This window comes from Plecotus auritus (genome assembly GCF_963455305.1).
Source record: "Plecotus auritus genome assembly, chromosome: 9".
Lineage (NCBI taxonomy): Eukaryota > Metazoa > Chordata > Mammalia > Chiroptera > Vespertilionidae > Plecotus > Plecotus auritus.
The window spans coordinates 140,675,495-140,693,040 of record NC_137783.1 but is presented as its reverse complement, the minus strand read 5'-3'; the positions used below and the strand labels follow the sequence as shown (position 1 = coordinate 140,693,040).

At 41.4% G+C, this 17,546-nt stretch overlaps 1 protein-coding gene across 3 annotated transcripts in view; it reads left to right on the top strand.

Annotated features, from left to right (window-relative positions):
- The first annotated feature begins 10,701 nt into the window (after window positions 1-10,701).
- Window positions 10,702-17,546, top strand: part of ALKBH3 (alkB homolog 3, alpha-ketoglutarate dependent dioxygenase) — a 31,175-nt gene continuing 24,330 nt past the window's right edge. Inside the window, exons 1-5 of one of the 3 annotated variants that reach the window (XM_080641534.1) lie at window positions 10,702-10,836; window positions 12,662-12,811; window positions 13,153-13,256; window positions 14,519-14,553; window positions 16,708-16,755. In XM_080641534.1, the coding sequence (XP_080497660.1) occupies window positions 12,733-12,811; window positions 13,153-13,256; window positions 14,519-14,553; window positions 16,708-16,755 (266 nt within the window). In that variant the 5' untranslated portion in view covers window positions 10,702-10,836; window positions 12,662-12,732. Of the gene's footprint in view, window positions 11,082-12,661; window positions 12,812-13,152; window positions 13,257-14,518; window positions 14,554-16,707; window positions 16,756-17,546 lie in introns of all 3 variants that reach the window. The other 2 variants (XM_080641533.1, XM_080641535.1) reach the window with 2 other exon arrangements.

The following is a 17,546-nucleotide window of genomic DNA, read 5'->3' as shown; positions in this document are numbered from 1 at the left end:
TTGTCTTTTTCTCTCTTTCATTTTGTTGAGAGCACAATGACCTGGGCAATATTTCATTTGCCTTCACACGCTGGTTGATTGGTTGATGGTTATCATGTGGTTATTGCTGGAAAGTTGGCAGAGAGGGGAGGGATTGGTTTACAAGTATACAAAATATTTTTCCTTTTACCCCAGTTGGGAAATAGTTATATTCTGGCTAGGAAATCCCTTAGCAATCTTAAAACTTCTGAGCTATGGCTTTGACTTCTTCAACTTAGCAAATTTCCTCGTGTATTTGACACTCAAGGTTGAAGAGGATGAAATGAAAATCTATGTTTCCAGACACATGAAAGAAAAATTGTACTAAAAAAGAAACAAATATTCTCAAAACCTTCAACATGGTAAAGCATAAATTTGAGACTTATTCCCTATTGACTTGTCTGATATGTGCTGGGTAAGCTTTGAACCCAAAACGCACCAAGTAGGAGACAGTATTGGTTATTTATGTAGACTAAGCTCTCCTCACAACATAGGAAGCAAATTTTAATTTATTGTTCTCTTGTTGCCCTTTCAATGGAATAGTGGGGAAATTATCCTGCACACATAATGGTGTGTGCCGTTCTGACCTGTCCTTGTGTCAGTCCCACGTACACTGGGAATAAATAAGTAAATGCTACAGGTGATGTTATTGGTCTCCTTTTCCTCAAATGTGGTCCTGCCCTAAAGAGATGAATTCTGATTTCTCATTTGATATTTATTGCATTGAAATATAATAGAACTGAACTTTATACAGAGTGAACATTAATCCCGATACCAATACATATGGTGCTGATTCAATGTGGAGGAAAAGGTTTATTGTGATAATACCTTGTGAGAATGAAATGAGCTTAAGTAGTACTATAATTCCCTTGGTCTGTTGACATAAAAAATTACCTGAGATTTAGGTGGTCCTGGATTCTGCTACTTTGCTATAGTTTTCGAGGGTCAAAACGAAGTATTGAAGCCTTTTTTATTGAATATGTTGGAAACTAAATTTTAAGAACTCACTACTTTGTGACATTCTAATATTTCTAGATTGGCATGTTTATGTCACTCATGCTGCAAAACACATACATATAGACAGATTTTAAATTCCCTGTGGAAATGTAGATGTTCTTTCTACTGAGATGTGGATGAAGACATCTAGAAGTGGAACACGTGTCTAACATGAACACATTACTCTCCTTGTATGTGTGTCACTGAAAAATAAGCAACCTGGGTCCTACAAAAGGTCATCCTGAAAGGATATAAGCAAGTCTGTCTTCCTTGTTACAAAAGCTTCCAGGCGTCCCATTGTGTGTGTTGATGGGAGTGTCAGTCATGTGCCATGGACTCTTGTGGATGCCCAAGAAACTGCAGCAAACACAGCTGAGCTGGGAGAGGGGAAGGGAGCAACGTAGGGAAACAGATGATAAACAGAAAGAATAATATTAATGTAGCATGAGTGCCATCTGAAGCAGGGCTAGGAGGATGGGGAGCTGGTGTATGGTCGGGGTGGGAGGCTTGTGATTATAAGGTACTCAGAGCAGGTTTCAGTGAGGGTGGCCTTTGAACAGTCTTGAGCAAGCCATTCAGTGACCTGAGGGAGGGGCATTTCAGGCAGACTAGCCTGTGCACAGAGCCCAAGGAGAGCATGTCTGGTATGTTCCAAGAAGGGCTAGGAGTATGCATATATTGAAGTATATATTAAGTGATGTGTCTCCTGGAGATTTCAGAGATCTTGCTTTAGTTTAATTATGACTTTCTAGAATTAAATCACCTTTACATTCTTGGTCATGTTTCACCATCTTTGCACACTGGAATGCAGTTTGCTGATATTTTATTTGGAATTTTTGCATCTATATTTTGGAAATTGTGTTTTTATATCAAGATTATAACTTCATTAAATGAGCTGGGAAGTGTTGCCTATTTTACTATTCTCTGGAAGATTATGTAAAAGAGCAGAACAATCTTTTCCTTGAAAGTAAATAAGAACCATCTGGCCCTACTATTTATTCATGGGAAGATTTTTAATTACTGATTTATCTTAATGGTAATAAGGATACTCAGGGTTTCTACTTTTTGAGTCAATTTAGAAAACAAAAGTGTTTTCTAAGCATTTAGTTATTTCCAAATTTGTTAGCATAAAGTAACTCAAGAAATATTCTTAGTTTTTAAACCTCTGCTGGATATGTACTTATATTTCCTTTTCTAATATTGCTATGCTTCTCACTTTCTTTTCCTTACCATTTTGTCAGAAGTTTGTCTATTGGTTGTTGTTTTTTAAATACATATATTTTATTGATTTCAGAGAGGAAGGGAGAGGGAAAGATAGAAACATCAGTGATGAGAGGGAATCATCAATTGGCTGCCTCCTACATGTCCCCTACAGGGGATTGAGCCCACAACCTGCGCATGTGCTCTGACTGGGAATTTAACCGAAATCCAACCATGATCTCCTGGTTCATAGGTCGATGCTCAAACACTGAGCCACACTGGCTGGGCTATTTATTAGGTTTTTTTTTTAAGGACCAATTTTTGGCTCTATTGATCCCCTCTGCTCTTTTTATGTCTTGCTTTCTGGGGGGTTATTCTGTTATTATTCATAATTTGGGCATGTAATTCATTCATGTTCAATTTTCCCCCCTATTTTTACATTAATGTCTAAGGCTCTAAATTTATTTGGTGATCTTTTGCTATATCCCACAATTGTGTGTGTGTGCACAAACAAGCACATACACACATTCTTTTTTAGGGCTAATATTTAAAATTTACCTTATGCCCTGACTGGTTTGGCTCAGTGGATAGAGCGTCGGCCTTCGGACTGGGGGGTCCCAGGTTCGATTCCAGTCAAGGGCATGTACCTTGGTTGCAGGCACATCCCCAGTGGGGGGTGTGCAGGAGGCAGCTGATCGATGTTTCTCTCTCATCGATGTTTCTAACTCTCTATCCTCTCCCTTCCTCTCTGTAAAAAATCAATAAAATATATTTTAAAAAAATAATAAAAGTTTACCTTATGATTTCCTTGAACTATGAATTATTTAGAAATGGTTTTTAGAAGCACAAACTTAAGTTTTTAAAAGCGCAAATTTAAATTTTACAAATGTATTTTAAACAAAATTTGTATTGGTGTTGCCATTAATAAGAATTTTACACTATGTGCATTCTGATGTGATGGACTGAAGATACATCATTTATGTGGTATTCCTGCCACAATATATAACCCGAACCTAACCAAGATGAAATATCAGAAAAAACTAAATTGAGGGATATTTCACAGAATAACCAGCCTATACTTAAGAAACATTTCAGATTAAAGAAGACTGAAGAAATCCGAAAAGTAAATGTAATACATGATCTTGGGTTGGGATCCAGGTTGAGAAAAAAAGTTTTTGGTTTTTTTTGCTATGAAAGACGTTTTTGATACAATTGGTGAAATTGAGTAAGATCTGTAGATTAAATAATAGCATTGTATCAATGTTAATTTTTGGAGTTTGATCACTGTACTGTAGTACTTAAGAAAAAGTCCTCGATTTTTAGGAAATGCAAAATAGAGTATATACGCATGCAACTATATGCAAATTAATCTCAAAAGGTTAGAAAAAAATTACATACATAGAAAATGATAAAGCAAAGTGTGGCAAAATATTAATATTTGGAGAATCTAAGTGAAGGGTATATGGCAATTCTTTGTACTGTTTTTGCAAATGTCCTATAAATGTCTTAAATTACTTCAAAATAAAAGTTAAAAATATTTTCTTATTGATCTCTAAACAATTGCATTGTGGTCAAGGAACATGTGAATATGATATAACTTGAACAAGTTATCTTGCTTTGCCTCAGTTTTTGCCACCTGAAAAATGAGAATACTAATAGCACCTATCTCAGAGTTCTGAGCAGAAATTGATATTTTTAAAGTGCTCAGAATCCAGCTTGAAATTAAGTAAATATATATAAATGTTGTAGAAGGTTAATAGTGGCCCCCAAAGATATCAGGTCCTAATCCCTGTACCTTGTAAATGTCACCTTATATTTTAAAAAGGATGTTTGCAGATGTGAATAATTTAGGAAATGAGATTATCTTCGTTTATCCATATGGCCCTAAATGCAATCACAAGTATCCTTGATAAGAGACAAGCAGAGAAGTATTACATGCAGAAGAGGATAAGGCAATGTGACTAGGGAGGCAGAAACTGGGATGATGTGGCCACAAGCTAGGGAATGCCATCAGCCACCAGAAGCTGGAAGAGACAAAACAGATTCTCTCCAGAGGTTCGAGGATGCCAGCCCCGCCAACACCTTGGTATTGGCCTAGAAACTGATTTTGGACCTCTAGCCTCCAGAACTGTCAGAGGACAGTCTTGCTTTAAGTGTCTGAGTTTGTAGTAATGTTATAGCAGCTTAGGAAAAGAATACATAGAATACATATCTAAACTTTTTATTACTCCCTATTTTTAGAAATTTTATGAGACTTACTTTATGGCTAGGTTTAGACAAAATCCTAAGTGTACCATACGTGCTTAGAAAATATTTGTTAGAGGCTCAGTGCATGAAATTCCTGAAATGGGGGGGGAGGGGTTCCCCTCAGCCCAGCCTGCGCCCTCTCACAGTCCGGGACCCCTCGGGGGATGTCCACCGGCCGGCTTTAGGCCCAATCCCCTGGCCTAATTTCCTGATTTCTATGTTTTCGTGGACTAGGATTTTGTTTTTAAACCCCATAAATTCAGTGGTTTCATTATTTTATAGAATCATGCTGGTTTAAAATAATTATATATTTATCAATTTGTTTACATTCCTCTCTTGCATGTCAGATCTTCCTTCTGAGGCATGTCATAGTTTAATTGGAACCATTACTTTTTCTCTGTTGGTGCTATATTGAATGAGTAAAGGTGTGATTTAGAACTGATGGCATCTTAAGGTTAATAAAATACCTCATCATTCATTGACTTCTGGCTTCCGTGGTTGGGGTTCAGAAATCAGTGTCAGTATGGCATTCTTTCATAGGTGAAATAACTCTGGCCTTGGTATCATGACAGTGTATTTAAGTGTGGAATTTAAAAAAATGTATCCTACTTGGTTTATACTATGCTTTCTGTATGTAAGAATTCATGTCTTTGGTCTTTTCTGAAAAAATTCTGTCTTTTGAGTCTAGTTATAAATGTCCTATCTTCATTCTGTCTCATAACCTTTCTCACATTTTCCACCTCTCATTTCCCAAGCTGCATATTGTGCAATTTGTTTACATATATATTCTAGTTCCTTAATTCTTTCTTCATATATTTTTATCTTCTGTTAAAGCAAGTCACTGCTATTTTTACTTTTCATTTTTACATGTTTTAGTTCAGCGTTGGCCAACCGGTGGTCTGCGAACCGCTGGTGGTCTGTGAGGTCCAAAAGGTTGGCAACTGCTGTTTTAGTTGGTTCTTGTTTAAATCTGCGTGGTTATTCTTGATAGTTTCATAATGCTTACTCATTTTTCAAATTCAGTCTTAAAATTTTATGGAAGTATTTCACACATTGACATTTTATATTCCATATCTGGTGATTCTTATAATCTGAAATTCTTAGGAGTCTAAATCTGTTGGTTGTATTTCTCCAGACTCTCATTCAAAGTGGTTTATTTTCTTTTCTGTTGGTACTTTTGTTTTGAAATCCTATTTGATTGATTTTAATCTGGAGAGAATCCTGAGGGCTAAATTGGGATGTTCCTCTTCAGAGATAAATTTTTTGTTTCTGTCTGTTGGCAGCCTGGGAACTCTACCAACCCGGCACTACTCTTACTCCACTGGAGGTACATGACTCCACGCAAGAGTCCCAGGCTTAGTTCTCACACCTTGTAATGATTCCGAGTCACTCTCCTGCTCCAAATGCAGGTTCTGTGTTTCCCCCAAGGAGCAACCACGGATTTCTTATTTTCTTACTGCTAACTGCTTCAGCTCTGATCTCATTTTCTTACACTTTTTTCACCCCTTTGGTTTGGTTTGTTGTCTTGCCCTTGGAGATATTACTTACTTTTTGTGACTCTAGCCTTGCATTAGAGTTTGGGTACTTGTGTTACATTTCTTCTAGGTAGGAATTCAGTATCATGTAAGCTAATAGATATATGATGGAATAACAAAGGGACAATTTTTAATTTCTGCAGAGAACAGAGGAGCCACACACAACTTCAAGCTAGCATTCATAGGGACTTTGTGGTCACTCTTTATGTTTGTTCTAATTTAGCCAGAATTGAGTTGTATTATTCAGCCGTACTGCCAGGAGCCTCCATTGAGTTCTCCATCTTTTTTTCCCTCTGTTTGGATATTTTCTATTAATTGTCTTTTTTAATAGACTGTATATTTAACTTTTGTTTTAGATTTACAGGAAAATCGAGCAGAAAATACAGAGAATGCCTATATTCCACACTGTATTATATTGTTACCAACCCTTCACTTTTTTTTTTTAAATATATTTTATTGATTTTTTACAGAGAGGAAGGGAGAGGGATAGAGAGCCAGAAACATCGATGAGAGAGAAACATCGATCAGCTGCCTCCTGCACACCTCCCACTGGGGATGTGCCCGCAACCAAGGTACATGCCCTTGATCGGAACCGAACCCGGGACCCTTCAGTCCACAGGCGGATGCTCTATCCACTGAGCCAAACCAGTTGGGGCACCAACCCTTCACTTTTGAAGTCATCGGAAAAACACACCAGCTATGTGGTCCCAGGAGACGGCTCCATATATCGTTCCAGGAATAGTCCTGTCTTTCCTAATTAGCTTTCACTCTGCCATGTATTTGCAGTGGGATGATGGCATCATGTAGCATCATAGTTCGGTTTATTCCTTTGTAAATGGAGGCTAATATTTATACATCTACATCATAAGGTCGTTCTGAAAATCAGATCAGCATGTAAGTAATTAGAACAGCATTTGGCAAGCAAGACACTATCAATCAATGTTAAGTTGTATTTGCTATTTTTTATAATTAAGAATGCGTAGATAAACGTTGCCTGCTCTTTTTCGGGGTACTATAACTATCAGAATACCTTTGGGCCTTCTGAATGCCAAATATTTTGGAGCCTTGGCATAATTCTCTGTTCGCCATAAAGCCTTCGTTGATGACTGTAACCTCTAGTGATCTCTCCCGTCCCAGATTTTTGTCTGCTATCCACAATTCCACATCCAAGTATGTTGTTCTTTAATTGTGCCTCACATGGTTTACACTGCGGATTCTGGAAGACTTTATCTCTGGCAGCATCTGCAATCGTGCTGGGCAAGGAGCAGGAGGAGTTCCTGAGTGGAGTCTGGGAAGCATCCTCTCTCTCTCTGAGATGTTTAAAATTGGCCAAGTCTCGAAAGCCTCCACACAAACACGCTGCAGAGTTGGCAGGTTCCTGTCCCACCCTCCTTCCTCAAGCTGGGAACCGCTGAGCCTGGGGCCGTGAGACACGGGCTGGGAATTTCCCTCTGCAACACCTTTGCTGAGAGCTATTAGCTTGATGTGCCATTATTTTCCTTGGATTGGATTTTCTCAGGAATTCAGCAGCAGGCGCTCCACAAGTGGCACATGTTTCAAACAGGGAACACTGGGCAAGAGTCTGCTGTGAAAATAGGCAACTGAAAGTAGGCTGCAGAGTGTGACTCGCCCAGAGTCATTTCTAAGAGCTACCAACACGTACAATATCGATCAGTTTTGCCATCCAGGGCACGAGATAACTGTTGAGTGGGAAAGGGATCACCTGGAGAAGGCAGGCGGCCAGAAAAGGCAGAACTCTTGAATGTTCTTGCAAACTGAAACCAGGCACTGTTAAAAATGCCAGATGCTGGGTTCTGCCCCAGACCTGCTGACTCAGAATCTTGATGGGGCCTGGAATCTTCCGTTTTTATACGCATTCCCCCAGTGACTGTGCAGATGGTCTTCCAACCATGTGCTGAGAAACACTGGTTTCAGAGGAGAGGCAAGGCAACTGGGCCAGCAAAAACTACTGGGACTTCAGGAGGGAGGTCTCAGCTAAAGAAACCGAGAGTGGCACTAGAACAAGGCCCAAATCAGAGGCAAACCAGTTACTTACAGTTTAAGGCCGACCCTGGGGCAGTCACTTGCTAGCCCTGATATCATGATCATTCTGTAAGAGTCAGGACTCAAATGGACAGAAACTGCCGGGGTTCTTTTTCCCAGCCTTACAAAGGGTTCAGCATTCTGGAGAAAGGGGCTGCGCGTAGATGATTAAGAAGGGGTCCGTGGACGAAAGATAGTTTTGAAAGGCATTGGGGGTCAGAGGAGCTTCCAGCTGAAGGAGCTAGAAGGCTCTCACCTTGACCAAGGAACCTGCTTTTATTAGTACAATTTGTCCCAAGGCAAGGTGGAAATATACACTTCAAAGGGTACGGTATCAAAGGGTATACAGAAACATTGTCAGTTTTGGGAATAGCCTACAGCTATTCATGTGTTTGGCCAACAGGAGGCAATAAAATGTCCTGAAATGTCTGGCAGCTAATAATCCTATTCAGGTTTGGGGGAAATGCTTTGTAGCCGTTTCCAACAGGTAAACTACATGTGACTCAACCCTGTTGAGTTCCCCAAGCTTCACCAACTTTTTGGTAAAACTTGTAATTATTACATGCTGGAATTGGTTCTCGGCAGAAACTATATAGTAATTCAAACAGGAATAAAATAAAGAATTACTCACCATAATAAGAAATTACCTACAGGGGAAAAGGAAAACTCTAAAAATACCGACACAGTAGATAGAGAGAGCAGCCACTTAAAAGTACCTCTAGGTTGGTCTACCTCTAGGTCAAGGCAGAATACAAAGGAACGCACAAAGCCGGAAGCACTCTCACCTGCCGGGAAGCACAGACTTATGCTGTATTTTTCAAGTCATCTGCTCCAGGTGAGGGTTTCACAGCGTTTTCAAGTGTCTCCAGATAAAGAAGGGCAAACTACTTCCACTGCCAAACGAGGCACAGGGTGTTCAAAATCGTCACTTTCATCCGGGCCCAAGCAGAAGTGCCTATTTCAAGTTTGGGGATCCCATTCCTTCCCAATCAATGCCTTAGCCTCACAAGAGAAACTTAACAAAGCTATAAATTCAACTAACACTGAAATTCAGCCCACAGAGAGTTGCCAAATATGGCTAGCCACCATGCATTGAAAAGCCAGCTGAGACCGCACACTGGAATCGGGAAGAGCCCTTTCCTCCTCTCCTAGTATGTCCCTCCAGCACCCTCTACTGATGAAACTGAACACCCGGCCAGATGGAAAAGGAGACATGTTCCAGTACTGCGAGCAGCTCAGTGAAGGATGGGTTTGGACTTGAGAATCAGTAAGCATTGGCAATGCACCTCATTTTCATCCCTTCTCCATGGTCTCCACCACCACCAACCCTAATAGAAACAAATCCTGCAAAGAGAAATGGGGCAACCCAGGATGCCATACTGCATCAAGATGGTCTTTCTAATAGTATATACTCACATGTATCTAGGATGATCAACAGTTTGCCCAGGACTGTCCTGGCGTTAGCACTTACAAAGCCCTGCATCCTGAGAAACCCCCAGTCCCAGATAAACTAGAACAATTTGTCACCCTACATGTATCCAAAAGGTTTCCAAATGTTCTATGTATCAGAAACACCTTGGGCACTTGGTAAAAATACAAGTGATTCTGTTAAAGATGCAGTTATTTTAGATGCAAGCGGGCTATGTATTAATTTTTGAGAAGTGTTCTACTTGGAGAACACTACTTCTAGGGACTCCTTAATCCAGACTTCTTTGTTTCTGTTCCAAAACCATTAACCATAAAAAAAAGAAACAAATTACATCCTTTGGAAGATACAGCTAAGGTTCCTGAGCCAGAAGCAGACACTGACAAATTACTAGTTGATGGGTGTGTAACATAAAAATTGCAGTCCGACCATACCACTTTCCCCTCCTTTCAGTTCCAGGCTAAATTGTTTCTCCTTCAATGTTACAAGTTATAACAAAGAATAGTGTATGCTGTGAAAATTAGATAGTAGCAACAACATAGCTACATTGATAGGGTATATTGAACGTCCTGCAGGTAAGCAGTATGAGGCTCATTCTAAAGACTTTTACAGTGACTACGCTGTGGTAGATCTTAAAGAATAACTTGCCCTGGCCGGTGTGGTCCCGTTGGTTGGAGCGTCCTCCTGTGAAACGGAAGGATATCGGTTGGATTCCCAGTCAGGGCACACGTCTAGGTTTCTGGTTCCATCCCTGGTCTGGACGCACAGGAGGTGGTGAGAGAATCATTGACCGGCTGCCTCCTGCACGCCCCCCACTGGAGATGGAGCCCGCAACCCCCGCATGTTTCCTAGCCGGAATCAAACCTGGTTCATAGATGGATGCTCAACCACTGAGCAACGCGGGCTGGGCAAAATTCAAATAGTTTTGCTTAGCACCTGGTTCCCCAACTCCCTCGCCTTTCCACTAGCGGGGCGGAAAAAGAGGCTTGGACGTCTCCAATAGGCGATATCCAGAGGGGCCTTGGCCTCGGAAACACGTCCTCATTCCTACCTTCGCCATATCCGGGCACCTCGCGGGGATCCATCTAACCCTCCAACCCCGTGTTCCCCTCCAACCCGGCCCTCCCTTCAGCACCTTCCGATACGCGGCCCTTCGGAAGGCAGGAACGCAGAGCAGCCCGGACGCCAGGTGTTGGCGCCGGAAGCGGCGGCGGCGCATGACGTAAGAGGAAGTGCCTGACGCCACGGCCTATGATTGGGAGTTGCTGGAGTCGGTGCTGCACTCTTAAGGTTCCCCGGACTGCCGGCGGCGAAGCGGGTCCGAGGCTGAGGGTTGTTTCCAGGGCGGAGCGCGCCCGGCTCCGCCGGCAGGTGCGGCCGGTGGGTTCACCAGTGGGCGCTCGGGCTGGTGGGGCGGGGACCGCCTCTGAGATCCTTTCCCAGGCGGCCTCCGCGACCTCACCCGAGCCTCCTGGAAGGGAAGGGTCTACTACAGAAAGTTGCTAACCCTGGTTGAGGGCCAGGCTTTCACCCGCGAAGACCGTGTAATCTACATTTCAATTGTGAGGGGGAGATTGGTGTCCTGTTCACAGAGGAGGAAACTGAGGCCCCCAAAGGTGAAATCATTTGCACCAGGTTATGCAGCTGGGAAGTGCCAGATCTGGATTCAGAGCGAGTCCTGGCCGACGCCGTAGCTCTTTGCCCAGCTGCGGGGTTCGCCAGCTTGATCTGGGATGGGAATCCCGGGGTGGGGAGTGGGGTGAATTAACAGTTTCTGCAGCGTCATAAATTCGCTAGGTCTGCGAGGGGCTCTGGAACCTGTATTTTCAACATCTGTCCCCTGACATGTAATAACATATTGCTGCCCGTGAGCCGAGCAAGAACTCTAGCTAATTGTCGTGTTAAGCTTTTAAGGCCTCAGTTGAGAGAAAATGTCAAACGAGGGCTTCCTCTACACGTCTTGTGGGACTGGAGAGTTGGTATTTTGGGGCAGATGACAGCCCCTATCACCTCCCCACTTTTGAGAAGAATTACATATTTGTTACCTGGGGGATTTGTTAAACATTCGGATTTCTGGGCGCCCATCCCAGCTGTCCTGAATCAGAAGGTGGGGGTGGGGGATGGGTGGGTCCTGGTAATCGGTGGTTAAACAGGCTATGAAATATGCTTGTTACCTTCGAGAACCTGCGATGAGAAGCTTTTTTAGATAGCTTATAAAGAAATGGATCATAGTTCCAAAACATGCCTATACCTCCCTGGTTTTGGTAGGTCTGCATGCTCCTGTATATGCTGTGTACTAAAACTTTATTGGTGAAAATGTCAAAGTAATATGACGTTACTGACCATTATGAGGTGGATTCTTCAATTAGCTGAAGACTGTAACAATAAAATTTGAATAGTAATATATCTGCTATTGACTTCTTGAGTGATGTTAGTGAGGCACTTAACCTTGTGGTCCTCATACATGTCTCCTACAATGCTTATTACACTTGTATCCATCCTGCATCAAATCTTCTAACAGGCCACTGATTTTTTTTTAAATGGTTTTTGATTTTTAGAGAGACAGGAAGGGAGAAAGAGAAAGGGAAACATTGATGTGAGAGAGAAACATCAATTATTTGCCACCCATAAGTGCCCTGACTGGGGATTGAACTTGCAACCTAGGTATGTGCCCGATGGAGAATCAAACCTGCAACCTTTTGGTGTAGGGGATGACGCTCCAACCACCTGAGACATCTGGCCAGGGCAAGGCCATGGATGTCTTTAACAAGCTTCGAGGGAAGTTTGATGCCACCAGTGATAATAGGATATGGAAATGTCTTTGGAAACTGAGCCTTAGCCTATTTCTCAGTTTCCAGGTAGGTGGAGTATTAGTTTCCTTAAATTCTGCTCTGGGGACTAATAAGAGTAATGTAGTTTCTAATCCTGGTGTAGAATTTCTTAACGTGCACTTTCTTGTGAATGACGTGAAGGTACTATAATAAGATTGCAAAAGGTAAACCTTAACACCAGTAGCCCTAAGGGATTTAGTAGGCTCCTTGCTTGAGATGTTGTGATGACAGAAGTTGATTTTATATAGAAGCTCTGATTGCTGTTGAGCAATCTCTTCTGCCTGGAAGGATTAGAGTTACCCATTAGTAGTAGAAGTTCTCACAACCCCTATTAAAAGCATGTGTGTGTGTGTTTTAAAAAACAGGTTACCATTGTGCAGTTCATACCAGCAATGAAATCTTCTGAAAGCTAAGAGCAGAAGCCTTTTTGGTCGACATGGAGGACAAAAGACGGCGAGCCCGCGTGCAGGGAGCCTGGGCTGGCTCAGCCAAGAGCCAGACCGTGGCTCAGCCAGGCAAGAACCAGCGGGGATCCTGTGCGTGTGAATGTGGACAACTGTCATCCTCTTTCCTTTCTATCCCTCTGCTTTATAATGGACTCCCATTTCGATGTTAAAGAATTATTTAAAATGTGGCTGGTATTTTCTCTGAATTTGTTGACGGTGAGCTAAGGGTTGATCTTTAGTGTTTCTCCCATTTAGTCTTTACACTCAGACCTTTCAGTGCATGTGCTGAGGTCTTCAGTAGATGTTACTAATTAATTTTTAGATGTCATAGAGGTCACCTCTAAGTGGATTTCATTGGTCCTTGCTCAGTAGGAGGTGATGAGAGCAGACTTTTCTCTCTCTTGCTTCAGCTACCACTGCTAAGAGCCATCTCCACCAGAGCCCTGGTCAGACCTGGATGAACAAGGAGCATCATCCATCAGACAAACAGTTTGTATTCAAAGAACCCCAGCAGGTAAATTCTTGTTTCTCCTTCAACAGTAACAGATGGTTTATAAGTTACATTCACAGTGTAGACACGCAAATAAGTAGTGACTGAATAAATTCACTAATAAAAGGAGAATGAAAGCTCTATAATAATAATGAAATGTAGAATATCAATTTCTTAGTATGTCTGAGAATTCTTTGTAGTCTTCCCCCAAATTATGGGCATGTATAATTCCCCCCCCCTTTTTTTTGGCACAAAGGCTATACATGATTAGAGGTTAGAGGTGACAACATGACTAGAGCTTTCATTGGTTAAAGTCTCACAGTCCTAAAACGGTGCTGTCTTCAGTGCTAGTGCAGCAAATGTCTCTGGAATTGGATTGAAATTTCAGCAACTACAATGCTTGATATTTTAGCGCTTTTTTTCCATGGGGAAAAATGTAAGAAACAGTGAAGATTCACTGTTTTTAATAATAAGGGAGAAAGCTAAAAATCAGGCATCATGCTATAGCAGTGATTTTCAACCTTTTTCATCTGATGGCACACGTAAACTAATTACTAAAATTCTTTAGCACACCAAAAAGTATATTTTTTGCCGATCTGACATTTAAAAAGGTATAATTTTGATTGGCTTACCAAAAAGAAAGTTTTTCTCCATCTTTTTTTCTCCAATGTGACTTTTTAAAGAATCAGGTACCTATACTTGTATATAAGGAGTTCTGGTACCAAGAATTAACCAATCAGACGCCACCTGATTATGTGATATAACCAATAAGATGCAACCCTATTATATGACCTACATATTTATGGTTCAGACAGGGCATTCACACCGGATAGCTGTTGTTGTGTTGGCTGTTGTCATTTTCTTATTTGACAATCTAAGTGAAAAGAGGTCAGTGCCCCTGACTAAAGAGTCAGGTATTGCGTGTGTTAAAAATTCTTGTGGCACAGCGATCGAAAATTGCTGTGTTCTAGTAATGATTTCACAAATGATTAAAACCCCTTACTTTATAGAATATCTTCTGTTTTAAAAAATCTCCTGGAAAGGTTTTCCTAATGCTGGCTGTTAGGAAAATGGATCCATTCCAATTGCATCGTCTTTTAATGCTCACTAGTAACTAAGAAGAGCAGAAACAAGAGTTTCTGGTGGGATAGTAAGCTTGGAATAAAAAAGGATAGTTTTGAACCTGATTTATTTTGACCAGAATGAAAGGCTATGGTAATCCTGCAAGTCCGCCTTGCTGAGGGTGAGGAGCCATTCCACAGTAAGATCTGCCTGTTTCCTTGCAGGTGGTGCGCACAGCCCCAGAGCCGCGAGTGATTGAGTAAGTAATTTGCTGCCTTCCTCTGACTATTGCCCGCATTGAAATGGAGAGTCCAGGATTGTTCCCCCTGGTTTTTCCGTATGGAAGAGATAACAGCTCAGTTAGTGTCTTAATTTTAGGCTGGGATATTCCTATCTCAGATGTCGTTAAGCTGGGTCTTTTGAGAAGCCTTTCTGAATTTACTGATGGTGTGGAAAATGCAACAAGATAGTCTACGTTAAATTCTGACTGGTGTAGATTCCTGACCCTACTTCACTAATATGTCTGCAGATAGTGAGCTAAAATATCTCCTAGGTTAAGACGGGGTGTGGAGGAGCGTTTTTCCTGAGTCATTGAAACATGGCTCTTTGAGAAGCCTTGAGGTACCATTTTACTAGCAATGCTTATGAAAGCTGCTAGAAATCTAGATAACCCTACAGTCTATTTCTTTTTTTTTTTTTTAATATATTTTATTGATATTTTACAGAGAGGAAGGTAGAGGGATAGAGAGCTAGAAACATCGATGAGAGAGAAACATCGATCAGCTGCCTCCTGCACACCTCCCACTGGGGATGTGCCCGCAACCAAGGTACATGCCCTTGACCAGAATCGAACCCGGGACCCTTCAGTCCGCAGGCCGACGCTCTATCCACTGAGCCAAACCGGTTTCGGCCCTACAGTCTATTTCTTAAAACCACATAATTGTTTCAGAGCAAGTGAATGATAGGAAACATTCCATTCCTCATATTAATGTGTCTAAAATGTTCTTTTCAAAAATTGTTAAAGGTGTTTTGACTCTTCTTTTCCTGCTTTTCAATTTCCATCTGATGTACATAAATTGTCAGTCTAAAGCATCCTTTTATTTTAGCAGGTTAGCATTATGCTTATGTTATTGCTCATGAGCAGTCTGTTAAGCTGTTTGGCTGTTAAAGGTTGACTTGTATATCTTAGAAATATTTTAAACTAACACAAATGTCATCATACTTACAGAAAGAGTATGTTTTTAAGTGTGGCTCACATTTGAAGTGAGCCAGCTTCTAATTGTGGCCCAAGATATATCACATAGCAACATTGTATTCACCTTCTGGGAATTCACACACATGTTTAGAAATGTGATCAATATTGTATGTGTAACAGTAGTTCTGCTACATTTTGGTTCAGAGTGGCTCACACATCTGCCTAAGAGCCTGCTCAGCGATTGTGAGCTACTCACTCACATGGTAGAGGGGTGTGTGAAAACTGTCCCTTTGTATTATCCTCAGTAACATACCTCCTTCCAAGAAGGAACTGGCACAGTTATCTGGATAGAGGCACCTGTTCAGTCGGGAACACTTCTCTTACATGGACCTCACCACCCTGCACATATGCAGCAGTTTTGTACTGTTGCAAACTTGATTAAATTCAGTTAGCTTTTATTGCTCAGCTACTATGTGCTAGGTGCTGGGGAACAGTAATAACCCATTTCTTACCCCTCAGTAGCCCACAGTCTAGTAAATGAAATGGACATGTGACCAGATACATTGTAATCCTGTGTATCATGAAACAGTAGATTTGTATGTAAGGCCTTATGGTAGCACAGAGGACGAGATGTTAACATTTGGGTGGATTAAAGGTCAGGAAGGTGATGCTGAGCTGAAACGTGGTGGTGTAGTCAGGAGAGTCCAGGCAATAAAGTTGGTGGAGCTATCAGGAAGTGGAGCCAGGTCACAGGGACGTTAAATGCAATGCTGACAAGTTGCTGGGGAGCCTTGAAGGACTTTAATCAGAGGAGGAACCTCATTAGACATGTATCTGAAAGCAACAGATGCACAGAGCCCTTGCTACCTGTTAGATGCACCCCTTTTCCAGAGTTTCCAAAAGGGCGCTCTATTTGGCACCATTTCGGCCTAAATTATGGGTGAACAGAAAGGGGTAGGATCAGAGTTTATGTTATTACAGTCTTCATTTCGTGGTCTGATCTTGTCAGGATCTGTTCCCAGTGCCATTAATGATGTACTGCCATCTCGCCCCTTATCTCAGTGGCAGAAGAAGGTGGGGCTGTTCTTGCCCTCCTTGTTGAATGACTTTGGTGGGCCAGGACTTTGAGAATCCAAAGGACAGCCCTTCCACTGGGTGGAGGGTATTGTTTTGTTTGATACTAACAAGTCTGTGTTCTTTGTTTCTTTGTTTCTTTAGGAAAGAGGGTGCATATGAAATCAGCTGGTCACCCACAGGCATATCTAGGTAAGTGACATTAATCAATGCATGAGTGTACTAATTGTCACTATGAAATAATGAGGTATTTGAAGCAAAATATATCAGAACTTACATATCTAAATTAATTGCTTAGAAGAAGTCTCTGTAATTACTCAGTGGCACTGCCATTATTATAACCCTTTCTGGAACCTCCCTTCTAAAGCAAGTTTAACAGTCACACAAGCAAACCAGTTGCATTATTTTGGTCACATCTCACTGTTAACCAGGTATGGCTTAAGGTGAGCTTTGGCTCTTTCAGAATATCAAATGCATCTTCAAAGAGTAAAAAAGTTCAAGAGAATGTTCCATGGGCTTTCAGAACACTTCTTAAGAAGGATCTCCAAAATGATTTGAACTGACTTAGCAGTGTTGAAATAAGTGTATATTCAGTGAGAGAAAGAACCATCATTTGGATATTTTAATTTCAATGTAATCATAAATTATTGTTCCCCCTACAATTGGCATAGTATCAGAAGACTACCAATTGTTAAAATGACACAGGGCCAGGCTTACTTTACTTTTCACAGCAACCATCTGAGGTGGATATGAACTTCATGTTACGGGTTACAAAAACCAAGGTTCAGAGGTTAAATAACTTGCCCAAGGTTTCACAGCTAAGAAGTGCTGCAGCAAATTTGAACCATGTCTATAAGAGCCCTTATGAATCCCTTTATCCTTCATGCTTTTATTTGTCTTAACACAAAAGTTTATTTTACATCCGAGCATCGTGACCTGGGTGACGTTGGGCTCTGCTTGCTACGGGAGGTGCGGTGAGATGA